General features: G+C 43.6%; 1 protein-coding gene across 2 annotated transcripts; it reads right to left on the bottom strand.

The window, feature by feature from the left end:
* Positions 1-201: 201 nt before the first annotated feature.
* On the bottom strand, positions 202-27,977 carry g6pc3 (glucose-6-phosphatase catalytic subunit 3). 2 transcript variants are annotated; one of them, XM_068013324.1, is made up of 6 exons: positions 27,859-27,977; positions 20,729-20,838; positions 17,660-17,750; positions 16,951-17,069; positions 14,550-14,691; positions 202-1,111 (listed from the first exon to the last, which is right to left on the bottom strand). In XM_068013324.1, the coding sequence occupies exons 1-6, from the start codon at positions 27,960-27,962 to the stop codon at positions 748-750; spliced, it is 930 nt and encodes a 309-aa protein (XP_067869425.1). In that variant the 5' UTR covers positions 27,963-27,977; the 3' UTR covers positions 202-747. The 2 variants fall into 2 exon arrangements, with proteins under 2 accessions (XP_067869425.1, XP_067869424.1); XM_068013323.1 differs by having other exon boundaries at positions 27,463-27,882.

Consider the following 27,977-nt stretch of genomic DNA (forward strand, 5'->3'; position numbering starts at 1 on the left):
CAGCCATCATCTACATTGGCATAGCATGAAAACACCCCATGCATAAATCCATGGGAAAGTGCCCAGGCACATGCCTCTTTCATTATCTAACTGAGATCAGGAAATGAGTGTTAAACTGTGGACACAAATCTAACACTTTTCACAGCATGTTAGGACTTTGTTGAAAGGCCTACAACAGCATGGCTGCAACTAAACAAGTGATTCAAAAACAAATTACACTTTATTCACAGCACAGTAACAGAAAAGGTATGACCACAAGACAAACAAGCTATAATGCAGTGATGATTCAAGCAACTACCAGGATAGTGGGAGGTGAACTAGATGGAACCTGGTCTTTTTTTGTCCAGCAATTCCAATGTTCCTATGGCACAGAGTACAGAGCAGGTGTGTCCCTCTCTGTGTATTCTCAAGTTATATGGTTTGCACATCTGACACCTTGGAACATCGGAAGTAATTCTGACACATTTAAAAAGGCAAAATGTCTTTATTTTGAGGTATTAAATGGAAATTTAGAGCTTTGGGATGGGCAGCTGCCACTTTGTAATATCTCTGTATATGGCTCTCAACAGGAAACATCAGTATAATTACTATCTGAATTCAGATCAGTTTGAGCAGCCTTCATTCAATCTACTACTTAAACTGGGGGGAGCGGGGGTGGTGGGGGAGGTGCCACCCGTAATAGTATGTTGCATTTCTGAATATGTAGCAGGATAGGTGAAACCATTTTTAAACACAGTATCATTGGTGCTACTGTCGTTTTTGAGACTGCTGAATTACAAAAATGGAGTGCACTAGCCATGGGATAATAGCAATTACCAAAACAGGAACAAATGCATTCTTCAAATAAAACAGAACATAAAACAGGATACTGGAGTAGTTTGATAGTGGGACTTGATCCATTATCTCAATGATGAGGAGGGAGAGCACAATGCAGATAGTTTTCAGCTTCCATGTCATTTTCCACCCCTGTGTGCTGGCATACATTGGTGAGGAGAGCCCGAGGCCAAGCCCGAGGAGTGCCCCTGCATCCCTGCTTAGTGAAGAAAATGGTGCTGTATCCAGTCGAATCCATTCAGGCTTGGCACACCACTTTGTAGCAAGGAGAATCGTCCTAGAACATGTAAGCATGAATTAGTTCTAAGAGTGCCTGCGCCTTTTAATATGGTTTCACATATGCTACAATTGAGGTTGCCAACTTTGGTTAGTCATATCTGTGGAGGTTTCATCACATGACCTCCTGCCTCCAACTTCCCCACCCAGTCAAACAGCCATCCATCCCCCCCGCCATCTCCAATTTATTTATAATTAATAAACAGAAGAGTTCAAAGCCAATGAAATAAAACACTTTTTAAATGCCCTTAACTGTTTTTCTCCCAGTTTGCTTGCAGCAATGTCCAGGAGATTAATCTGCAATTCCTGGAGGCTCTAAAACAATCGTGGTGGGTTGGCAATGCGAACTATAATCACTGACTTTGCAACAATGCAATTGTGTATATTTGTCAAAAGAACATCAGACTAATCATCATTTCTACCTGCCTGGAAGGTCTGATTACATTGGCAGCAAACCATATGATAAGAATTTCTAACTGTTTTTCAAAACAGTGCTTTTCAAATATTTCATTGTGGGATTACCTTATACACTGCCAAGGAGTACTATACTCTCTTAACTTTTAAACTATATAACTGCGCTAACTCGTCAAAAGAAAGCACTTCTATCTATCACTGCAGAAATACTGTTTTTATAACCACACAGCAAAGGTGGTAATAATGTGCTGATAAGTTAGCAATTACAGAAATATTGAGAAAACAAAGTTATTGGACACCGTCCTTGTGGGGTGTGATAAACTCAGCCACAGATCAATAAAAAAAGTCAGATGCCCTCACAAACCCCCAGGATTTAACCTCTCCACCGATCCTTGGTTGAAAACTTACATTGCAAGGTAATTTTTTTTGTTGATTTGATGAAGTATTATATATTTTCAAACTAAATGAAATAGTTTTTTTCTCCCCCCAAGTTCCTGGCTAAGAGGATGAGAAGGCAGCTGCTGTCAGGCCTGCTAGGACTTTTCTGAAGACAGTTTTTTCAAGTTGTGTTCTGTTGCTCCTTCATTGTAGGGAAAGTACCTGGCATCTATCCCAAGTAAAATAAGGAAACTGGTGTGTGCAATTGTAGGCATAAGCCTAATAAACAAATGTTGATGATGCATTTAGTGTAAATTTGAAAATAATCCACAACTAATAATTGGTAAATGGTAGTCAATGTGTCTCCAAGCCAGTGGGCTCTATTCCATTCATTATATTTAATTGTGGCTGAATAATTATTGCCACCCAATTTACTCACAGGCCAGTCCTGTGTCATTTAAGTTTGGTTTTCTTCACAAAACGTCAATGATAATCATAGAAAAATCATGGCACAGAAGGATGCCATTTAGCCCATCGTGTCTGTGCCAGTCGAAAAAAACTAGCCGCCCTAATTAGGAATGCTTTATTTTAATTTGTTCATGGGATGTGGGCATCGCTGGCAAGGCCAGCATTTGTTGTCCATCCCTAATTGCCCTCAAGAACATGGTGGTGAACTGCCTTCTTGAAATGCTGCAGGCTTTGTGGTGCAGATACACCCACAGTGCTGTTAGGAAGGGAGTTGCAGGATTTTGACCCAGCGGCAGTAAAGGAACAGTGGCTTATGTCCTAGTCAGGATGGTGTGTGATTTGGAGGGGAAATTACAGGTGGTGGTGTTCCATGTGCCTGCTGCACCTGTTGTCCTAGGTAGTAGAGGTCACAGGTTTGGAAGGTGCTGTCGTAGAAGCCTTGGTGAATTGCTACAGTGCATCTTGCAGATGGTACAAAAGTATGAGGAATTTGTCAAATTACAGTTGCTTTTCAATTTAAAATTGCTTTATTTGGATGATCTGATTATCGGATAAAATTAAGCTTTTTTAAGTGAAAAAAAACTTTAAATTAACATGAGTGGGTTATTTTTTTAAATTTAATTGGAGTTCCTTAAACCAAAATAGTGGTGGACCATTTCTGGGAGTAGAAAAGTCTGCGAGAGATCATGACCCACAGTTTGAAAATTAATAAGCTATGTTGGAGGTACAACTTTATCAATTAAATTGTCTGGGTTCAATTCATCATTCGGCTACATAAAAATAAATCATTAATTGAGCAAGAGTACTTGACCTGCTGCCTAAAAATTAAATAAATAAGAGTTGTCAGCTGTATGCAACAGTACATCAAATCCTATAGGTTTTATTCCTTTGCTGGCTGATTGCTTTTCAGCACGGTAATAAAATAAATAATTCAGTAAGCCAGCTCAACCTCTGGCTGAGATTTAAATTAACAGTTATGTTGCAGGTACAAATCAATTCACTAAATCTTCCAGGCTCAATTCACCTGTTCACTACAAGGTCTGTTTCAAATTCTTCCTGAAATATATTTATCTAACTAATGAGTTTCTGGCCATGCGAGTCTGGCATGACAGTAATTACTTGAGACTGTCCCGACTCTCCAGATTTAAAGATGGATGTCATTATTATGAAGTAGCATCAAGATGATACATTATAAATTAATATAGTTCTTGACTCACTGGGCTGAATTTTTAGGCCCCACTGGGGGTGGGAACAGAGGTGGTGGGCGCTAAAAATAGCGCCGCCAGCAGGTGTGCCAATTCCCTGGCTCCATCCCACCCCTGGGCCATGTGGAGTGGGATGTTGGCGGTGGTGGGGAGGGGGGGTTGGGGGAATGGGTGTGGCTGGGATACCCGTAAACAATGTGTAACCAACTGACCCTGTTAATGGCCACTTAAGGCCAATTGTTGGAAGCCGACTGGGATTTTCCAATCGACCTCCAAAGCCCCGTAGGTGGCGGGAGACAGTGCAGCTGCCTGGAGGCGGCCTCCCAGTCACAGACTGGGGAGTCCACCATTCCAGGCAGGCTTACAGGCAGCCTCTGCCTGCCTGGGTTCAGCTGCAGCCGCAGGTTGCCCTGTGCAGGAGCTCCATCCCCACAAAAGTAGCCCGGTTGCTGGATTTATTTTTTGTTTTAACTTTAAAAAAAGTTGGAGAGAGCGCGCCTCCATTTTAGGACACCCTCTCTCTCACTTACCTGTGATGGCATCCTGCAGCTGTTTCCAAACTGGATGGCCTTCTATTGGCCATCCAGCTTCAACAGCTCGCCCACTGTCCTTAATTGGATGGCGAGTCTGCTCTCTGGCCATCAATTCGGGGAAAATCACAGGTGAATGACTGTTTCCCCGCACAGTACGGGCTTCTGACCTAAAGGCCTGCTCAGGTCAGGGAAAAATAACCCGACCCGAACCCGACAGGACCACATCGGACCCAGCCTGAGTCCCTCCAATTTTTCCCACGCCCGACAGGACCACCGCAATGTTCCCTTTACTTACCTTGCAATTTCCAATCTTTAGGAAGCTGCAGCATGAGCATGATGACGCCATAGAGACGCTTACTTGTTCACTGCACAGACTCAGAGTTTCCTTCTTTGACGTCCCGGACCCCCAGCATAGGTAGGTTATTTTCCTTTAAACACTTACCTGCAATTCTTGCTATGTGTGTTCGACCTGAACCCAGCCCAACCTGGACCCAGCCCGACTCGGACCCGGCCTGACTTGACCCGAGCGCAAAAGCTGGACCTGGAAGAGAGGTCTGACCCGACCCGAACCCGACACGTCGTCTGGTCCCATCGGGTTCGGGTCGGGTAGCAGGCCTTTATTCTGACCCCCAGTTGAGCCTGACAGCAGGGTCCTGAAGCTCCCAGGAAAACTCCTGCTCACTATTTGCAATGCTATTTACATGCACTTCCTGTTATGTTTTTGTCACACTTTTGTATCAACTCTTTCCATTACAAATTTCTACGTCTACATTTAAAGTAGAGAATTCCGAAGTCAACAGTATACTGCCATCACATAATTACAGGTTATGGCTGCCAAATGGCACATTTCCCCAGTAAATGCTTTCTGAAACATTTTCATTTGTCATTTCTTCCTCCATAACTGAGAGTTCTAATGTTCGAAATAAAATTTTATTAAAAAAACATATTTCCCAGGAACATGATTAAGTTTATCCATTGAATTTGTGCATTTCAATTTCTTCATTAAAGATTTGAAAGCCTCAGCCTCTCCAAAAGCCTGGCCATTCATTTGATATTTACTGCCCAGAGTTACAAGGCTGTTAACTGAAAGCAGGTCTTACAGTTTGAGCATGTATGGTGTACACACTTTCCCAGAATGCATCAGTAGCACTTAAGCTAGCCAAACATTGGAAAAAGGTAAACTTTCAGAAAATAACTAAATAGCTTTTGTTTAAATAAGTTCAAGAAGAGCTTGAGGATAACTTTCAGAACATTCACTCAGGTAATTTATATTCAGTGCTTCTTTTTAAGCCAAAAGGTATGTCAGAAAGTGAGAAAATTATAGTGTATGGACCACATAACCTTCATTTTGTGTTCCATAAACTTCAGAAAGTGTATTAAGCTGAGAGGGAGATGTAATGTCTTTCAGAGGGAGATGTAATGTCTTTCCTCATTTAATTTATTTTCAAAAACTACTGTATTTCAAAGCAAGCAGAAACCTTCCAATTACCTTCCAACCTTTTTTTGGTCATAGTTAAAAAATGTAATTCTTCCAATTGCTGACACTTGCGTGCCTCTCTCTCTTTAACAAATCTAGAGTCTTTCCTCATCCGAATGTGATTTTTAAAATAAAGTCAGTTAAATTTTGAATGTAAAGCCTTTTTGAGGAAAATGGATAGGAAAGGCGAAGATAAACAGGATGAAGAGGCCTCTTGCCATCCATTATTGAGAGTGGATGGAGGATTAAAAGATTGGGTGAATGACAGCGGAGTGAGGGAAAGGGTATAATATAATGTTTGAGTGGATAATCCAATTGGGATGAGACAGGGATAGGGACAGAAGCGCGTGGGTTTGCAGGTGGTGGTAAGTGGAATGGGTAGTTGGAAAACAAAGAAGTAGGGAATGTGAGCATTTTTTTTGGGGGGGGGGGGAGGAACGGACGAACATGTAATGGGAGGAAAGAATGCAAAGGCAGTTACTGAGTCGATGTAGCCAGAAAATCACCTGCAATGGCTTCTCTATCTGCTTCTGCACTATTCCCTCTGGAGTCCCCCAAAGATCCATCCTTAGACCCCTCCTATTTCTCATCTACATACTGAGCTCAGTGACATCATGCAAAATGATGATGTTTGGCTGATGACATCCAGCTCTACCTCACGACTCTCTCCCTCGACCCCTCCACTGTCTCTAAGTTGTCAGGCTGCTTGTTTGGCATCCACTACTAGAATGAACAGAAATTTCTTTCAACTATATGTTGGGCACAGCAAAGTCATTGTCTTCGGTGCCCGCTACAAACTCCATCCCTCTCGCTGGCAACTGTTTGAGGCTGAACCAAAATGTTCGCAACCTTAGTGTCATACCTGACCCCAAAATGAGCTTCTGACCACATATCTGCACCATCAATAAGTGCGCCTATTTCCACCTCTGTAACATTGCCCAACACCAGTCCGTCTCAGCTAATTTGCTGCTGAAATCCTCATCCATGCTTTTGTTACCTCCGGACTTGACTACTGCAACACACTCCTGGCCTGCCACCCACATTCCACGTGCTGTAAACATAAGTTCAACCAAAACTCTGCTGCCCATGTCCTTACTCGCACAAGTCCTGTTCACCCATCACACCTGCACTTGCTGATCTACATTGGCTCCCCATTAAGCACCGCCTCAATTTTATAATTCTCATCCTTCTTTCCAAATTCTTTCATGGCCTTGCCTTCCCTAGCTCTGTAATCTCCCTGTAACCAGCCCTACAACTTTCTGAGATATCTGCGTTCCCCAATTCCGGCCTCTTGCCCATCCCCGATTTTAATCAGTCTTCCATTGGTGACTGTTGCCTTTAGCTGCCTGGGCCCTAAGCTCTGGAATTCCCTCTCTAAGCCTCTCTGGTTCGCTTCCCTCCTTTAAGATGCTCTTTAAAATCTACCTCTTTGACCAAAGCCCTAATATCTCCTTAACTGGCTCAGTGCCAAATTTGTTGGATTGCACTCTTGTGAAGCATCTTGGGCCATTTTACAATGTTAAATGTGCTATATAAATACAAATTGTTATTGTGGCACAGAAAGAGATGCAAAGAGAGGAGAAAAAGGAACAGGAGAGACAAAGAGAAATATCAACACAAATACTATAGAGAATGGCTAAAATCGTGGGCAGTTTTTGTTTCTCTTTGCTCAAAGTAAAAGATGTCTATGCTGGGGTTTTAAAAATTTCCACCTTCTGCATCCAGTTCCAGCAGTCCCTCTTAAATCAAATATAACAAAATGTACAAACAAGTAACTATTCCTCTATGCTGACAACATTTTGTTTGATCAAACCACTGTGCCAATGGGCCACTGTTAAGTCAGGATATAATCATTATTCTATGATTGTTCAGTGTTTTCATGCTCAGACTTCTTCCTTTAAATGTTGCATTTTTCCTCATATTTTCCTTTTTTTTCTCAATGATTTTCTCATTTTTCTTCCCATTCTCATACCAAGAATGTATGTGAGAATGCACCAAAAATGGATGGAAATATTTAAACTGTTGAGATAGACTGTTACTGGGTCAAAATCCTGGAACTCCCTTCCTAACAGCACTGTGGGTGTACCTACCCACATGGACTGCAGCGGTTCACGAAGGCAGCTCACCACCTTCTCAAGAGCAATTAGGGATGGGCAATAAATGCTGGCCTAGCCAGCGACGCCATGAACTAATAAAAAAAAAAATTGATCGAAGGTGTATGTGTGTATGTAGAGGAAAGTCACATGAATACATATGCCAGGGATGTGCCAACTACATTCCATCATTCATCTGCAGCAGTGACCACGCCCACAAAGCCAGGCAAATGCACCTCTATTCAAGTTTATACATTTTATTTGCTGGTTTGTCATGTTTGAATGTCAAGAGCTTTTGTCTCATTCATGGAGAAATCCTAAATCAGAGCACCAAGATCTGCTAGAATCCACAGCTTGAGATAGATGTAAATTAATGGGAATATTAATTTAAACTTTAAATGTGGCCCATTGGTCTGCAGAAGGCCTGTGAAAGTAAACAGCTTGGACACCCCTGATATATATATATTGTAAAAATAACTTCATGCATAAATTTTGCTTTTCTATCATATCTTTATTTTATTTTTTATTCACTCTTAGCACTGCAGCCTCACATCTCCAGCGACCCGGTTTCAGTTCTGGGTACTGTCTGTGCGGAGTTTACAAGTTCTCCCTGTGACCGTGTGGGTTTCCACCGGGTGCTCCGGTTTCCTCCCACAGCCAAAGACTTGCAGGTTGATAGGTAAATTGGCCATTGTAAATTGCCCCTAGTGTAGGGAGGTGGTAGGAGAATGGTGGGGATGTGGTAGGGAATATGGGGTTAATGTAGGATGAGTATAAATGGGTGGTTGTTGGTCAGCACAGACTCGGTGGGCCGAAGGGCCTGTTTCGGTGCTGTATCTCTCTATGACTCTTGATCTGTTAATCTTATCCCCCTCCTCTCTTTTTGACTGTCTGCTCTCCCACTGTTTTTTCAACATTCTCATTTCTCTCTTCATAAATTAAGGTTTCTATTTCTGACCAACCACAGTGTCAACACGTGTTGTTTATTCAGAGGACTGCGTGAAGAACTGTATCTTTTGAAATGCAGGGGGAAAAAAAGAGCAGAAACGTATATATTTAGGTTTTCTTTAAATACAGGAATAACTGCAGAATAATTGCAAGGTGGAAAACAACAATTAAAAAATGCTTTGTAAACAGCATGTAAGGTCTAACTGCAGAGAATGTCTAACCCCATCACTTCAGAGGTTCCACTTTGTTACAGATGTAAACAACCTTAAAAAGTATTCAAAATAAATCAGTTATTTCTTGCTGCCGCCAATCTACAGAGAAACAATTGTGCTCTAATTGATCTCAGAGTAAGCTTATTCACAGCAATTAGACCTGTAGCCAGGTTAACTAACCTGCACCTCAACAGTGATAAATACATTACCTGTTACATAGTATAACACCCCTGTCCTTATAAACAGCATACCCTGAGCAACACCACAGGAGATCTCTCAGTATTTGGTGGGATGGAGGTGGGGCATGGGGGATAGATTTCTACAGCTGGACTGTGCTACTATCTCATCATTATTATCCAGTAATTTAGAAGCATTTTTTTAAATTGAAGATGTTGTGCATTTTACTCCCTCTATATCTGACAAATGCACTTGTGCATTTTTGAACAGGAACCACTGGGTACAGCATTAGCATGGGAACCTTGGTTGATTTATTACTGTCCCCAAATGGGGCGGCACAGTGGCGCAGTGGTTAGCACCGCAGCCTCACAGCTCCAGCGACCCGGGTTCAATTCTGGGTACTGCCTGTGTGGAGTTTGCAAGTTCTTCCTGTGTCTGCGTGGGTTTCCTCCCACATGCCAAAAGACTTGCAGGTTGATAGGTAAATTGGCCATTATAAATTGCCCCTAGTATAGGTCTTCTTCTTTGGCCTCCTTATCTCGAGAGACAATGGATACGCACCTGGAGGTGGTCAGTGGTTTGTGAAGCAGCGCCTGGAGTGGCTATAAAGGCCAATTCTAGAGTGACAGGCTCTTCCACAGGTGCTGCAGAGAAATTTGTTTGTCGGGGCTGTTACACAGTTGGCTCTCCCCTTGCGCCTCTGTCTTTTTTCCTGTCAACTACTAAGTCTCTTCGACTCGCCACATTTTAGCCCCGTCTTTATGGCTGCCCGCCAGCTCTGACGAACGCTGGCAACTGACTCCCACGACTTGTGATCAATGTCACAGGATTTCATGTCGCGTTTGCAGACGTCTTTAAAGCGGAGACATGGACGGCCGGTGGGTCTGATACCACTGGTGAGCTCGCTGTACAATGTGTCTTTGGGGATCCTGCCATCTTTCATGCGGCTCACATAGCCAAGCCATCTCAAGCGCCGCTGACTCAGTAGTGTGTACAAGCTGGGGATGTTGGCCGCCTCGAGGACTTCTGTGTTGGAGATACGGTCCTGCCACCTGAGGCAGCGAAGATGGAATGAATTGAGACGTCGCTCTTGGCTGACATACGTTGTCCAGGCCTCGCTGCCATAGAGCAAGGTACTGAGGACACAGGCCTGATACACTCAGACTTTTGTGTTCCGTGTCAGTGCGCCATTTTCCCACACTCTCTTGGCCAGTCTGGACATAGCAGTGGAAGCCTTACCCATGCGCTTGTTGATTTCTGCATCTGGAGAGAGGTTACTGGTGATAGTTGAGCCGAGGTAGGTGAACTCTTGAACCACTTCCAGAGCGTGGTCGCCAATATTGATGGATGGAGCATTTCTGACGTCCTGCGCCATGATGTTCGTTTTCTTGAGGCTGATGGTTAGGCCAAATTCATTGCAGGCAGCCACAAACCTGTCGATGAGACTCTGCAGCCACTCTTCAGTGGGAGATGCTAAAGCAGCATCGTCAGCAAAGAGGAGTTCCCGGATGAGGACTTTCCGTACTTTGGACTTCGCTCTTAGATGGGCAAGGTTGAACAACCTGCCCCCTGATCTTGTGTGGAGGAAAATTCCTTCTTCAGAGGACTTGAACGCATGTGAAAGCAGCAAGGAGAAGAAAATCCCAAAAAGTGTGGGTGCGAGAACACAGCCCTGTTTCACGCCACTCAGGATAGGAAAGGGCTCTGATGAGGAGCCACCATGTTGAATTGTGCCTTTCATATTGTCATGGAATGAGGTGATGATACTTAGTAGCTTTGGTGGGCATCCGATCTTTTCTAGTAGTCTGAAGAGACCACGTCTGCTGACGAGGTCAAAGGCTTTGGTGAGATCAATGAAAGCAATGTAGAGGGGCATCTGTTGTTCACGGCATTTCTCCTGTATCTGACAAAGGGAGAACAGCATGTCAACGGTTGATCTCTCTGCACGAAAGCCACATTGTGCCTCAGGGTAGACGCGCTCGGCCAGCTTCTGGAGCCTGTTCAGAGCGACTCGAGCAAAGACTTTCCCCATTATGCTGAGCAGGGAGATTCCACGGTAGTTGTTGTAGTCACCGCGGTCACCTTTTGTTTTTATAGAGGGTGATGATATTGGCATCGTGCATGTCCTGAGGTACTGCTCCCTCGTCCCAGCACAGGCAAAGCAGTTCATGTAGTGCTGAGAGTATAGCAGGCTTGGCACTCTTGATTATTTCAGGGGTAATGCTGTCCTTCCCACGGGCTTTTCCGCTGGCTAGAGAATCAATGGCATCACTGAGTTCCGATTTGGTTGGCTGTATGTCCAGCTCATCCATGACTGGTAGAGGCTGGGCTGCATTGAGGGCAGTCTCAGAGACAGCATTCTCCCTGGAGTACAGTTCTAGGTAGTGCTCAACCCAGCGGTCCATTTGTTTGTGTTGGTCAGTGATTATGTCCCCTGATTTAGATTTGAGGGGGGCGATCTTCTTGATGGTTGGCCCAAGAGCTCTCTTCATGCCATCATACATTCCTCTGATGTTTCCGGTGTCTGAGGCCAGCTGAATATGACTGCATAGGTGTTGCCAGTAGTCATTTGCGCAGCGCCTGGCTGTTCTTTGTGCAGTGCTTCTGGCTGCTATAAGTGCTGCGGATGTTAAATCGCTGGGGGCTTTCTTGTGGTTCAACAGTGCAATGCGCTTAGCGGCTATGACAGGTTCCAGCTCTTCATTATGAGATTGAAACCAGTCTGCATTTCTCTTCACACGTTTGCCGTAGGTGGTCAAAGCTGACTCATAGATGGCGTCTCTGATGTGGGCCCACTTGGTCTCAGCATCCCCTGTGGGAGTGTTTTGAAGGGCTGTTACAAGTGAATTTAGAAATTTTTGTAACAGCTGTGGGTGAGAAATTCTGCTCGTGTTGATGCGCGGGTGGCCCTTCTGCTTGGAATGATGTAACTTCTTTGGTCTGAGTCTAACCTTGCTGCACACCAGGGAGTGGTCGGTGTCGCAGTCCACACTGTGGAAGCTGCGTGTGATTTGAACACTGTTTAAGGCGGCTCGCCTTGTGACAATGAGGTCTAGCTGGTGCCAACGACGCGATCTTGGGTGCCTCCATGAAACCTGATGACAGGGTTCAGTGTGAAAGAACGAGTTGGTGATGCAGAGGTTATGATAGGTACACAACTCAAGCAGTCTCTGCCCGTTCTCATTCATCCTTCCAATGCCATAGCGCCCAAGGCAGGAGGGCCATGAGTCATGGTCGGCCCCAACCCTGGCATTAAAGTCCCCCCGCAGGAATAGGTGTTCGGTGTTGGGGATGCTGCTAATGATGTTATGGAGTTCCTCGTAGAACTGATCTTTAGCTTCAGGTGGGGAGCAGAGTGTTGGAGCATAGATGCTGAGTAGGTGTACTGGACCAGAGGTGGTGAGCAGTCGGATGGACAGTATGCGTTCCGAGCCATTTGAGGGAGGCTCTATCATGCTGAGCAAGGAGTTTCTGATGGCGATGTCCACTCCATGCTGTCTTGGTTCTTCAGGATCCCTGCCCTGCCAGAAGAAGGTGTAGTCTTGCTCTGCTAGAGATCCACTCGCGGGGAGGCGAGTCTCCTGAAGTGCTGCAATGTCTACATTGAGTCTACTGAGCTCGTTGTTAATGATGGCGGTCTTCCGAGAATCGTTGATTTGTGTAAGGTCTTCCGACAGGCCAGGACACATAGTTCTGACGTTCCAGCTTGCAAAGTGAAGGGCTGGTACCTTCTTTCCTTTTCTCGTGTTGTTTGGTGCGGTGTATCAGTCCACCTTTCGGGCAATGACCCTGAGCTCCAAGCACCCATTGAAGCAGGTAGACTGTGGCGGGACAGAACCTTATTGACCGGGGGCTGCCCGGTTTGAGGTGGGCGGTAGCTGTCCAGTGAGGTGCAAAGACCTCTCCCATCGACAAAGGCAACCCGTGGCGCACAGTTTCTACGCCAATTTATCTGGACTTATAACCCGTAACTGCTGCCTTCCGTGTTGTTTCAGTCGCTGTGAGGCAACTATGGAGTGACCTCTCCATGGCGCATGCCTGGGCAAATTTATGGAGGTTGAGAGTTGCCCAGTCGTCAAAACCCCCCTCTCGGCCTTTCTGGTGGGGTCCAAAGGAGTGCAGGGCACGACATTTGGCACCAGTATGGCTGCAGGAACTGCCGGAAACATGCCAAAGGTGACACATGACCGCCTATAGGGTTCCGCTCCGGATTATCTGTTCGGGTTTACTCCCTTAGCCTTGGTCTCTCCCGAGACGCCCACAAGGCAGTGGGGTTGTTAGGGCCCCTACACAGGTGTAGGATGGTGCCGGTGGGAGGAGGGGATGCGAGGGGGAGGGGTGGAGGGAGGGAGGGGGGTGCGAGGGGGAGCTGGGAAGGAGGCTGTAAGGGGGTGGGGGGGTTGCAGGGGAAGGGGGTGCGGGGGGGAAGATGGTGCGAGGTGGGGGGCTGGGACAGGGTTGTGAGGGGGTGGAGCAGGGAAGTGGAAGGGGGGAGGGGAAAGGGGGGAGGGGAAAGGGGGGAGGGGAAAGGGGGGAGGGGAAAGGGGGGAGGGGAAAGGGGGTGCAGGTAATAAGCCATTTCCTCAGTGCCCACCATCGACGTCCGGAAAGCTCATCCACGTCCTTCGGGAGGTGAAGCATCTTTTGGCAGACTTACAGAGGTGATTACATTCGCTAAGGGTTTTTTTGCAGTGGTTTAAATAAAGGCATGCAGCATTGCCGACAGTGCGCTGCAGATGCTCTCCGAGCCATCTCCCGCGGGCGCTTTGAAGTTGCGGCCGGGGGGCCGTTCGGAGATTTTTTGGGTGTTCGGGGCACCTTTTCTCAAGACTTCCCTAGGGTCCCGCTGCTCCTTCTTCACCTCAATGGACTTACTGCACGCCGTGGCCGCAGACTCTCTGGGCGGTGAAGACAGCAGGATCGGAGATTAAAGTATCGACAGCTGTGCTCTTGAGTTTCGTCCGGATCAATTTCGTTGAGAAAACAAAGAGCAGGTGTGGCTGGGGGAGGGCAGTGGGCCCAGGTAACATACACTAAACTAACTGTTAGCTTTTAGTTAGGGCTAAAATGAACTGATTTAAAGAGCCAGGGGAGTTTAAACAGTTTAAGAGGGTAGATTGGGGGAGAAAACACTAGGAATAGGAACAGATGGCCATGGATATCGTTGAACAGCAAGGGAGCTTCCTAGGGAGCTTACAGCCCAGGAGCCATCTTGTTTTAGTATATGGGTAGGTGGTAGGGAAATATAGGGACAGGTGGGGATGTGGTAGGAATATGGAATTAGTATAGGATTAGTATAAATGGGTGGTTGATGGTCGGCACAGACTCAGTGGGCCGAAGGGCCTGTTTCAGTGCTGTATCTCTAACTAACCAATTGTATGTTACCCTTTCAAACTTATCTACCTTGGTAATTCCTATGTGTTTCTCTATATAGAAATATGATGATTAAACACATAGGAATTTTTTATCACAAAGTCAAATAGACCTCACACAACACCGTCAGAAAGGGAAAGTGTGAAAATTGCAAGACTTACCAGGAGACATTGACACCAATGTAATGCAATCCCCAGTACAAGCATGCAACACTGAGCAGCAATCCAATTGAGGCAATAACACAATGGATGAGTTTGATATTCTCAGGTCCATGTCTACCCAGCAGAAAGCCAAGTACAGCACCTGAAATTCCAAATGAGGTTTATCAATTAATATTTATTCTGATGCTCACAGATTGAATGTCTACACTCTTAATAGTTTTACAGGTAATTTTTTTAAATGGTTGAGTCATGCAGTGAAGGTGGCATGGCATATTAAAATACCGATGCATTCCTCCAGTGTGGTGGGATGTGTTTTCTTGGAATTTCCCAATAATATGGAGAGGTTACAAGTAAGAGCAAAGCGTTTTACCACATGAAGGGAAAAAAAATTACAACAAAGTTAACCCTGGATCACTCACAATAGCAGCCAGTTTCAGATGGATACTGAAGCATGTTGCCCACTTCCCCTCAGCTATAGATGGGGGTTGATGACTAAGGAAGGGTTACAGAGAAATGGAAGCCCAATCTCTCCTTTACACATCATGCATCTATGTTTTACAATGTGTTCCTCCAGTTTTCAGAGTACTTGGGCTGGATTCTATGTTGCCGTCGCCGTGCTGTAGTAAAAGATGGCGGCCCGCACGTGTGAGTTGCACTCCACGGAGCTGCCGCGATCTGATATGCGGCGGCTCATTAACATAATGATGTGGAAGGGGTGGGCAAGCCGTCCCCGGCAACGGCGTCCAGTGCCACTGCGCGGGCGCCGTCGCCATTTTTAAAGGGCTTTGAGCCCTTCTGGGATTTTTTAATAAAGCAGTAAAAATGTATTTAAAATATTAAAACCGGTATTTTTGCAACTCTCCAACACCTCCCTCCCCCAACCCCAATAACCACAATATCAAAAACCTGCCCTCTCCTGCCCAAAACGCCTTCCTTTATCAAATGATCTTTCACTCCTTTAAAGTGCATCACCTATAAACTTTACCCCTTCCCACCATCCCCTCCACCAATGAGAAGACCTCATTGCTGCTCCCTCCCCTACACACAGAAAAAAAATGACCTACTCGCCCCTCCCAACTAGTGTTGCGCCACGATTCCCCAGACGGGGATCATAAGGTGTGGGAGTGCCGGCTGGCGGCACGAAGATCGCAATGGGACCGGAGGCGGGCTTGCAATTAATTCAGGTATGTAGATTTATTTAAATATGTAAATCATGGCCCCGTCGCCAAGCCGCGGGCGGCCGCCACGAGGCTTCGCCACCGTCGGCAAGATCGGGACGGGCCCTGCTGGCGTCGAGGTCCATGGCGGACCACATCCGGGGCAATCTTCATGACCTCCCCCCCCCAAATCCCAACGTCGAGGCCTCTATAAAATCCAGCCCCTTGTTTCTGCTTTGCAATGTAAGATTTATGAACACTTCTCTAGCCTGAGCAGGTGTAGTAGTCTCATTTGGCAAATTTTGTACAATCCTCCAAAGGATCTACATCTTCCCAAAGGAAATATGCATGGGTTCCTCTAATCAGGTATTAAATACTTCCTTCTATAGTCATTATGCCAACACCAAACATCAATTGCACTGTTTGCAACATTCAGTATAGCTACAATAACTATTCCGTCCTTAAGACTGTCCCATGAAGAGGAAATAAAGTACAATATCTATTTGAATTCATTTAGTAGAAAAATTGTAAAATATAGTTTTTTTTAGCTGAGCTGTTATAGATGGAATCATGGCTAATATGCTGGGAGTGATTAGGCCTGACGTTATGTTTACTTCTTATCTTGCCTATGGCACTAGCAGAGAAGCTGACATCAATTGCTGTCATGCAGTTGGTTCTGGTAAATGTTGGCAGCTGCTTGGGACAGACTGGTTTGCCATCATGTCAGCGGTATGGGCGAATACCTCGAGGATTTTGATTTTTTTGATTTAGAGATACAGCACTGAAACAGGTCCTTCGGCCCACCGACTCTGTGCCGACCATTAACCACCAATTTATACTAATCCTACACTAATCCCATATTCCTACCACATCCCCAACTGTCCCTATATTCCCCTACCACCTACCTATACTAGGGGCAATTTATAATGGCCAATTTACCTATCAACCTGCAAGTCTTTTGGCTGTGGGAGGAAACCGGAGCACCCGGAGGAAACCCACACAGACACAGGGAGAGCTTGCAAACTCCACACAGGCAGTACCCAGAATTGAACCTGGGTTGCTGGAGCTGTGAGGCTGCGGTGTTAACCACTGTGCCACTGTGCAGTGCACTGTGCACACAAGGAAGAGGAAATTTCAAATGAAAACTTAGTACAATTATCAGGAGTATCAGCACAGCTATTTCCATGACTGAATCTCCCAGCCACCCACTGGTCCATTGAACATATTGTGATTAAAGCTCTAACCTGTAACTATTCCAGCAAGTACTTGATGAGGAAAATGAGCCAAAATGAATATTCTGGAGATGCCGATTGCCAGCAGCATCACGATGTACAATACTATGGGAACGTTCTTTGCCAGTGAGCTTAAAACACATGAAAAATTTGATGTTAGTAATAACATATTATAACTGTTAAAAGTTACAAAGTGTAGCTTTGGTGAATTTTCTGAAGTTTTGGGGAATAGGGAGCTCTCACTTTTGGCACCCATCAAGTCAACAAGTTTAAGTACAGTTTTGGAAGATACAGAGCAAAACTCCAGCTACTCTTCCCAAAAATATGCTTAACCCAATCTCAGAAAAGCACTGCCTATTTTAAGCAGATCCTTAGACAGTGTCGATTTACAGCTACTAACTGGTGATTCTGGCCAAAAGTTTGCATGCTTTGATGTTGGCTGAGGACAGAATCAGCTTGCCTATTATGCCCTCCTGCGATCAAATAGCCTGCCGATGCTCACTGTCAGGTTTACACAAGAAGGGTGCTCAATAGAGTGAGACAATGGAGGGCAACTGGTGCCCATGGAACCATATCCCAATGAGAGTTAGCTCCTTCTGAAACAGGTGGAAAAATTGCCACTGAGAAAAGGGGAGCAGATCTACATTTATGGAACCTGTGTTTAAATGGTGAGTAATTATTTGAGCATTTTGACATTTAAACAAGTTCAAGGAACACAAACCTTCTGGTGTGACCGTAAATGAATGCGGAAAGTCTGGTCATCATAACCCACCAGGCTGCACCTGTGATCATGGCGTGACCTGAAGGACTGCCTAAAGTAACACAAACACAGCAAAAAAACTAATACTTTATTTCCCAAATCACAAAATTTTTAAATAATGATTGATTCAAGGAGTTGAATCTGAGTTGTCCTAATGGCTCGTGCGTAGGTGCACACTATGGTAACTAAGCCCTGCACACCAGGGAAGTTCACAGCATCTCAGTCTTAATCATTAAAATGTTTATGTACGTGATAGTAGAGTATGAATCATTATGATATTGTAGATCTGGCCATGTGACTAATGGCTCTTAAATTAACACACCCACTACCATTTTTGATGAACGATGAAAAGGAAAAACAAATCTATTGAAAGAGTCTGGGAGGTATTACAGGAAAAGTTATGTCATTTGTTAGTTCTGGGGTTATATTTACATCAACAATTGAGGCCTGACTGAAAATTCAACTTGGACTGCATACATTCCTGCAATTTTCTTATAGTTAATACATAACTAATATCACCTACATTATTTCACAATAATTAACTGCAGATTCAATTCCATGCATGAGCAGTGATTGTATGACAGATTAAATCCTTCAGTGAGGACTTCCTCACTAATTAACTGAATGGAACTGCCTGGCCAAAGTCAGTACTGAAGGGTGGAGCACAACAGCTATGTGGCAAGAGTGGTTCAGATAATGTTTAATGATGAATCACACCAACTTGCATTTATACAGCGTTTTTAAAGTACTGAAACATCCCAAAGCACTTCACAGGAGCATCATCAAACAAAATTTAACACCGAGCCATGTAACTGGATATTCAGATAGATGACTAAAAGCTTAGCCAAAGAGGTAGGTTTTAAGGAGTGTCTTAAAGGAGGTATAAGAGAGATAAAGAGGCGAAGAGGATTAGGGAGGGAATCCCGAGCTTAGGACCTTGGCAGCTGAAGGCCAATGGCGGAGCAACTAAAATTGGGGGTGCACAAGAGACCAGAATTGTAGGAGTGCAGAGATTTAAAAGGCTTTTAAGGCTGGAGGAGGCTACAGAGTTAGGGAGAGGCAAGACTGTGCAGGGATTTGAAAAGAAGGATGAAAGTTTTAAAACTGAAGCATTGTCGGAGCAGGAGCCAATGTAGGTCTGTCAGCACTGGGGTAATGGCTGAATGGAACTTGATGTGAGTTAGGAGACGAGCAGCAGAGTTTTGGATGAGCTCAAGTTTATGAAGGATGGAAGATGGGAGGCTGGCCAGGAGAGCATTGGAATAATCAAGTCTACAAGCAACAAAGGCATGGACGAGGGTTTCAGCAGCAGATGAGCTGAGGCGGGGTGGAGTTGGACGATGTTACAGAGGTGGAAATAGGCAGTTTGGGTGAGGCAAGCAGTAGAAGGTATTGCCAGGCAGCATAGCTTCATTAAGGGGAAAGGTGTTATCACCACTCAGCCAGGTTTTCATCAAGGTCATGATGTCGATGCAAGCATCCACATTAAACTTAATGATTTTAAAGGCCTTATTCACAAGTGCACGGACTTTCGGTGGGGGGGGGGGGGGTGGGGGTAGATGCAGAGAGGAATAGTGATAGCTGATCTGCTGGCAGATTCCATGGGGTCAGCACTGGTAGTGATGAGTTGGACAGAAAGGAGGTTGACAATATTAGTCCCCAGCAGGCACACTGGGCGGGAAGGTCAGCGAAAGTAGGATGGGCAGTTCAGGTTGCTTGTAAGGAGGCAGCGATGAGTGCCTCAGTGGGTTCCTTGGAGGTAGCCATGTGAGGCACAGAGGGAAGTTGTAGGCTTATTTAAGAGGGAGTCGAACCTAGGATGGCAGCAGGAGAGTAGGAACGTTGAGGAGTGCTGAAGGATTGGGGTAGGGAATTGAGAGGGCAGAGTACACGAGAGAAGTGAAAGGAGGCATAACAACTGAGAGAGGGGACCGGAGGTGTAAAGAGAAAGGGAAACGAGGGAAGAGAAAAAGGGAAATGGATTTGGATCCGGATGGACACAGGGAAACTCAAGTTACATAGGTGTGGATACAAAGGCGTGGAATATAAGGATGCATACGGCTTGGTAATAAATGAAGTTTGGGATTCGGAGACAGGTATGGGGTTTGGTGGGGGGGGGGGGGGGGTGTGCGCGAATGGGTCCGAAGGCTAATCGAAAGGCAGAGCACTAAAGGAAGCAATGCTGAAGGTATTTCCATGAAGAGTCAAGAGGTGTGTCGAATCGATCACTGGGCCGAAAATCAGCCACGGTTTCTGCCACAAATTTGAGTAAATCCAAGGGTCTGAAGGTACAGAACCAGCTCTGAACTCCATTATGTTGAAATATTACATATAAATAGAGTGATCACTCTGAAAATAATCTCACACTGGGTTCAGATACCAACCTGCACAACCTTTGTTCTCATGAACATCTGAATCCTTGAATAAGATAATTTTCTTGAGCGCACACACATATTCATTATTTTTCGACATGATACAGCTCTTTAGCTACTGATAACTCTATTGGATATAGAAACAAATAGCTCCAGGCTGCCTGGGTGCTTGACTATGCAATGATATGGAGTAATCTTCTAATTAAGATCAGAATTACCAGGAATAGTGTCCAATTAAATAGTGATTCACTGGACTTCTTGAAAATGACCAACTGTGTAAAAAGGATGGCTAATTTTCAATTTTGAATTGCTAATTATGAATAAAAATGTGATTTGAGATTGGCAGACTCAAGTTAATTCAGATCTATTAAAGTTAACAAAATGTGCTCCTGAATTGATTAATTTAGAGCAACCAATTTCCCATTGGACTGACATTCAGACCAACGTATGAAATTTAAAATGGATCTTTACCAGGAATGAAGGGTGCATTGACAAATTGAAAAGTCCTTTTTTTCAAGAAAAACAGAAAATTACTGATCAGAAATAAAGTTTAAAAATTTAGGTGTCAATTTAAGTGATTGATTTGACAGAAAATACAGATAAAAACAGCCAGCCTGTGCATAGTCTAGAATTCACAGAGCACTCAATTTGAACAAACCTGGACCAGTTTCACAGGAGGAGGAAAACTGCTTTAACTTGGGCATCTGCTGCTCAGTGTAGACCCCTGATTCATGAATCCACCAAAATGGACGCTCACCAAACAGCAACCTATCAGAAAAGTAACAGACACTCAGATTTAATCTGCACAAGTGTGATTTCTGATAGACCTTGTGTTAAAATTTTTACTGTTTTTGGTCAGCCAAATGTTCTTAAGAGTGTTCAAAGCAAGCTACTGAAAAATATACATATATAGAACTTCTGTTTGCCTTATACAGTGGGGTAGAATTTCTGCTTTAAGTCTAATCTGTGATTCCAGCACAAATTACACTCATTTTGAAAAGTGTTCTTCCCCACAACCCACACCCACCCAAGTTTCCGCTCAAACTCATTTGTATATCGGCGAATGCAAAATCTGGCATGATGCAGAGCATCATAAATTTAATTTAAAATAAAAATTTACCTTAAAAAATATTCCTTGATTATATTTAAGCGTGGTAACTTGGTAAAGCTTGATTAGTACAGCTGAAAGTGGATTATCACAAAAAATAATCATTTTATTACAGTTTTAATCCACCACCTGAGAGTAAGCTGATTTTAAGTTACTGATAATGACTTTTAAAAAGTATGCAAAACTGTTTTCTAGTTAGATTGGAGTAGAGTAGTCAGTTTCTCATTATACTCAAAACCTTCAAAAACATACCAATTAGTGTCCAATTTAGTTTTGATAGCCTCCTTGAAGACCTGCAAATGAGAACAATTAGTGGAAAGTCCCTTTGGTGATTAATTCACCCTGGGAGCATGGCTAGTTTTGTGCGCAGGACCTGCTTTTAGCACAATGTTTTTAAAACTAGTGCAAAAGATCATGGAAACTTGATTTGCATTGATTGCAATTTGCACTTAAAATTACACAATTTTTTGCATTGGTTCCTTTGACTTTGGGCAGTTTGCGCCAAGAAAATGGTGCAGTCGAGCAGAAGTTCCAGGCCAGTGTGCACACTCTTCCCTCAGGGCGTCACCCTACTGACTTAAAAACAAAAAGCGCTGGAAATACTCAGCAGGTCTGGCAGCATCTGTGGAGAGAGAAGCAGAGTTAACGTTTCAGGTCAGTGACCTTTCATCAGAACCTACTGACTTGCCCTCCAACTTACTCAGTGACAGGTCAGTGTAGGCTGGAGCTCCTTCTCTGCAGTAACTTCCACTTTTTGCCACAACTACTGCCGCACCTCATGAACCAGCAGAAGCCCTTCCTTTGCATGCCCAGGATTTATGAACAATTAAGAACAAGGATACAGCCTATGCAACATGCTCTAAGTTACACTAGAACTTTGCTGTAATTGGATCAAAGTGTCTTTTGCCCTTTCTGTGCATGGTTCCAAAGACTGTATCTAGCCTGAACTTGGCACCCACCATTGCCACAATCAATCGGGTACATTTTGACCTTTGGATAGCCAACAAATGGTGCATGCCAGCCAGCAGTGAAGAGGACCCCTTAAGTTCAAATCCCAGGCCTCGTTTTAATCCTTTAGGCAGGCTGCAAATGCCAAAGCAGTCGAAAAACAGCTTGCTGGTTTTGTCCCACAGGAATCCCAACCGAGATGCTGGCGGCAGCTGCAGCTAGATCCTGGGAGAGGGAGAAGCAAGGCCGAGAGGGGCAAGCCTTGGCTGGCAACTGCCTGCAGTATTTTTGAGGCTCAGAGGAGCTCCAGCCGCCCAGCAGTAGGCCAGCAGAAAAATTGTCAGGGCTGCAACTATGGTGGCAACAAGGCGCCATGTCGTTTTCCACCATTTTTGAAGTACTACCATTCCATTTCTGCCAAGTTGATAATTAGTTGGGAGGCAAGAGACAGAGAGTGGGGATAAGGGGTATAAACTCACATTGGCAGGATGTGCCAAGTCATGCTCTCCAGGGGTCTGTTCTGGGAGCGCAACTTTTCACCAAATTTAATAATAACTTGAATGAAGAAATAGAGAATTGTATATTCAAATTTGATGATGACAGTAACTTAGATGGGACAGTATGTGATAGCAGGAAGTTGCAAAGGGACATTAGATATGTTAAATGAGTGGGCCAAACTATGGCAGATGGAGTTTAATGTGGGCAAGTGTAAAATCATCTATTTTGGACCTAAGGAAGATAAATTGGAGTAACTTCGAAATGATGAGAAACTAGGAACCATAGAGGTGCAAGAGATTTGGGAATCAAGTGCACAAATCATTAGTAGCTAGTAGAATGGTACAAAAAGAAATCAAAAGGCGAATAGAATGTTGGCCTTTATTTTAAGGAGTGTGATTAACTCTTGGCCAGACAGCATCTGGAGCATTCAATTTTGGGCATCACACATCAGGAAGGTTATATTGGCCTTGGAGGAGGTGAAATGCAGTTTAACTACAATAATACCAGGGTTTAAAGGATTAAATGATGACATGTTGCATAAATTTGATTTGTATTCCCTTGAGTATAAAGATTAAGAGGGGATCTGATGAAGGTGTTTAAAATGTTTAGAGGATTCAATAGCATGGACACAATAAAACGACTTCCCCTGATGGGGGAATCAAGAACATGTGACATAATGGCGATTATTTTATGGTCAATGGTGCTCATTGCTTATTGCATTTACAGCTATCTACAGAATTATAGTGGGCTTTTGCATGGCAACTTATGAGCCATTGCGGTGCGCCACCTTCTACAGGGGATTCTGGCCGCTATGTATGTCGGGCAAACGACAAAGTGTCCCTGCAACCAATCTTCCTCTCCTTCTTGTCCATGGCCAAGTTACCCTGTGGTATTCACTGGAACGCCTGGGGCCTTCTACGATCTCTCGCGATGTGCCCCATTAGTTGGACTGATAATTGTTTAAAAATTTTTGTCTACAAAGTTGCTGGGAGTGCAAGCTGATAATGCAATGAGGGCAACAATGCATCTGGAACCTTGGCAATCAACAAGACAAGCAGTGTGTCTCCTTAAGCAATGAGATTAAAGGATTGAGAAATAAAGGAAATACAGAGAAGGAGGGTCAAATCAGGTACAGAAAGAGAAATAAAGAGGGAAAGAGAGATTGAACAAGACAGAGGAAAAAAGACAGAAAGTAACAGTAAGATTTTAATTTTAAAATTTGACATTTTAAAAATCTCCTAAAACCATTCACAACCTGAAGGAATGAGAGTCCACATTTATAATTGTTTACCTTCTGGGCAAGAAAGGTTGAATATTAATGTCTGCCCAATTATCACATCATTAAATGGGTACTTACACTGATAATTACTGAAATAAATTTTCTGTGGTGAGTTTAATGGTCAATCAATATGCATATACTGCAATCTATGAAAATCACAGGGACGTTAAGCACGAAACACCATTTCATGAAGCTAATGGAAAAGTGGCATAAATCAGGAATATTTGTGGCAATTCATGGGGTACCCCTTCCTTGCTACAAGTTACTGGCTGATTTGCACATTAGTAACTGTGTGCATCCTTCAGATAATGTTATTTTATCAGGAAACCTTACCCAGTATCTGGTACAAACAAATAACAACATTATAATTTAGATTTGTAAGTTTTCCATTTGTTTAAGTTAGCGTTTATGTTTGCACTAGTAAATAAGTTGTGCCTTCTCACAAAGGAGCGCCTATAAATTATTTTCCTTCTGATGACACTAAGGCCCAGTGTCAGCTCTAGTGTCATTTGAGATATCAGCCTTGGCTCAATAGTAGTACTCTTGTCTCTAAGTCAGTAGGTTGTGGGTTTAAGTCCCCCTACAGAGATTTGAGCACAAAAATCTAGGCTGACACTCCAGTATAGTACCAAAGGAGTGTTGCACTGTCAGAAATCCTATCCTTTGAATAAGACATTAAACCCAAGGCCCCTGTCTGCCCTCTCAAGGGGGTGTGAAAGATCCCATGGCACTATTTTGAAGAGCTGGTGAGTTCTGCCTGGTGTCCTGTCTAATGGTTATCCCTCATCCAATATCACTAAAATAGATTACCAGATCTCATTCCTGTTTATGGGACCTTGCTGTGTGCAAATTGGTTGCCATCTTTCCCTACAACAGCGACTACACTCCAAAAGTACTTATTTGGCTGTAAAGCATTTTGGGATGTCCTGAGGTCATGAAATACAAGTATTTCTTTTTTTTAAAAAAGGTATTTAGAAATTCCACCTCAATTCAGTTTTATTGTGACATAGATCACATATTTTTACAAATTAATGATTGTTGATTGAATCGATTCAATTTGAGAACTCTTCAGAAATATATTTTTAATAAGTGTTGCAATATAGTGCATTCCTTTAATTAATTTCAAAATACATGTCTGGTAATACTGCTTCACTCCACATCATCCATCCATACAATGGTGCATCTAGCACTCAGGCCAATTTCTTTACATGGAAATGAACTCATTGAACCTCCCTATTAGTTCAATTGTGTAAGCTTTTTATCAATGTTTTCTAGGGGATTAGTTTGACTGCTGTTTTATTAATTGTGGTTTGAATTTTATAATTTTAATTCAGTCATTTGCAAATTTGTTGAAAAGGTGAAATCATAGAAGGCAATTTGTTCTGATTTTTTTTCCATTTTCTTCTGAATCACTTATAGACCTAAAATAAGGTTTGTAACATAAGACTTAAAAAAGTTAGATATTTCATAGTAGGTTGATTAAACTTAAATATAAAATTATCATGTGTCTTTCAATACATTTTACTTGAATGCCACAGTTTGTCTCAAAGGCTTGATATTTTTACCATAATAGTACCCGCCCAAATTTTCTGTGCTTTTAAGTTTCTTATAAAACAATGCATCATCTGATTTACCAGTAGATGCTCATTGGATTAACTGGGTTAACTCATCTCAGCCATGATACATCAGATCACTATTGAGTGAAATCTGCTGGGAATGCTAGCATATGGATGTTGGATGAGAACAGGATATTGCACAGTTGCAATGACCTCCCTGATAAAATATCCTGCCACCACTCACCATCAAGATTCACATGAATAATGGGAAATTGAGGAAAGAATAAAGGTAGCCAGTGCCTGTGGATCCATATTCTAGCAGAGTCAACACCTTCAGGACAGAAGCGGAGAAAATTGACATGGAAAAATGGGAGCTAAAGTAAATTCAATATATAACTACATATTTGTGTATGTATATGTAGATAATATACGATCTATCATAAAATCATAATTTTGGTTGTCTAAATATGGCAAAACTTTTTTTTTTTAATTTATTCTTTTCCACCTTCCAATTTTCACCCTCCATTTCTGAAAGCGATTTATGGCAGGATACGGGTGGGGGGGGGGGGGGGATGTTTGTGGAAGATGTTGGCGTGGTGGTAATATTACTGACTAGTAATCCAGAGACCATGGCGGAATTTAAATTTAATGAATACATTTAATTCAGTTCAAGAGCAATTAGGGATGGGCAATAAATGGTGGCCTTGCCAGTGACACCCACATCCTATTAGCTCCCCCACTAATCGGCAAACACTGCACAGACCAGCAGTCGAACTTTGGAACTCCCTGGTCTATACGATTCAGTTCTCCACTGTACTACTCTTACCCTTACAGGAATGTTTGGAACTCTAAATAAGATGTAAAGTGTAAAAGAACTGTCCACTGTGAGGGACATTTTTTTTTAGTTCCATCTAGCTCAATGTTAAACTGGAACCTCCAGTGTGCAACCCACCCATGTCATTCTGCAGGTTAATTTTCAAGCAACGCAGTGTTCCATAAATGAGAATGGGAACATTGCAATACACAAAAACCTGGTTACGTGGAATTACAGGGTGACCAACCCCAAGATTGCCCTGGAGTCTCCCGGAATTGATGGACATTAAAAAAATCTTTTATTAGTTATAAAAATTCTGTCGACGGGGCAAAGACTGACTGACTGTCAAAAATCATCCAATCAGGTAATGAAAAGTCTATTCTCTTTCCAATTGGCTGGGAAGGAACGGCATTGTGTGGATGGACATGTTGGGCAACCAATGGGGGCAGCGTTGGTTAAGAGCTGTTAGAGAGAGAAGGAAGTGATGATGAAACTTCCAGGAATACATCGAGCCGGAGTTGGCAACTCGCCAGTAAAACGATAACTTGCACAAGAAAAAATATCAAAAACACAGGTCGGTTTTAGCTTGAAGTTTAGCGATCTGAAGACTGAACCATTACTACTTGATTTACCTAATCTATTCCTTTCACTCTTGTACATGGCCCTTCAGATTGACATTTCATTTAAAAATAAATATATCCCGTTTATACTTGATCATTATACTTGCATTTCATGTCTTTCATCATGAAATGTGCTTTACACATTTTTAAAGGAGTGACTTGTGTAGGTCAATGTGGCAGCCATTTTGCAGCAGCAATGTCCTCAAAACAGCCATGAGGTGAATTATTAATCTGTTGGTTGAGGGAAGCCTCAGGCGCCAGAATTCCCTAATCTTCTAATACTTCAACGCCCAGCCACAGGACACCGATCGAACATCTCGTCTGAAAACATGCGCTTCCAAAGTTGGAGCAAGTCAGTGGCTCCGTGTTCAATCAGTATTAAATAAACGATGTGGCAAATAGGTTACAGAACCAAATCCTTCAATGTCTCTGCATTGTTTCATTCACCTTTCTGATGGCGAGATGGTGGATTGGGGGCGGGGGAAACGAGAAAAAGAAAGTGTGAGCTCGAGAAGTGGGAAAGATGTCGATGAGAACAAACTGGGGCCATAAAAAGGAGAGGAACTTACCATTTAGAAGTTAAATTTAACCATTCGGTAAGTACAGTAATCCACAAAACCGATATCCCGATTTTTTTGTTGAGAAAGTACGTGACGGGGAAATAAATAAAAAAAGAGGCTTTGGGGTCGCCGATGGAACTCATCAACAACAGACTCTTCTCAAAGCCACCGAGCGTTTGCTGCAAACCCTCAGCAACCCGGATACCGTGTATGTAAATCGGCTCCATCATTTACTAATGGCAACAAAGGGATTCAAATGTAACCAGCGCCTGTCAGTGTAACCCAAGCAGGGGATGAGAAGTTGCTCAGACCTCCCAGGGCTACAATGCAGCCATTGCCCAGCCCAATGACTCAAATACTTCACTCCCTGGCAAGGTGTCCAATAGCAAACCAATCGGGACAAACCTCGTTCTCCCTACGGCGCTTACAGTCAACGCACAATCCTGACCCATTTGAAGTTTCAATCCACTGACGCTGAAGTCGCTGTTGTTACCGATTCTCATACTCATTTCGTCCTCTGCAAC

The sequence above is a fragment of the Heterodontus francisci genome, chromosome 33 (assembly GCF_036365525.1).
Source record: "Heterodontus francisci isolate sHetFra1 chromosome 33, sHetFra1.hap1, whole genome shotgun sequence".
In the NCBI taxonomy this organism is placed as follows: domain Eukaryota; kingdom Metazoa; phylum Chordata; class Chondrichthyes; order Heterodontiformes; family Heterodontidae; genus Heterodontus; species Heterodontus francisci.

Excerpts from the sequence above, each read along its gene's own strand:
- g6pc3 (XM_068013323.1), bottom strand. The coding sequence starts at position 27,683 with ATGATGGAGCCGATTTACATACACGGTATCCGGGTTGCTGAGGGTTTG. Across the intron at positions 17,070-17,659 it reads ATTTACGGTCACACCAGAAG|CTCACTGGCAAAGAACGTTC; the intron begins GTTTGTGTTCCT and ends ATGTGTTTTAAG. Across the intron at positions 14,692-16,950 it reads ACTTGCTGGAATAGTTACAG|GTGCTGTACTTGGCTTTCTG; the intron begins GTTAGAGCTTTA and ends TTGGAATTTCAG.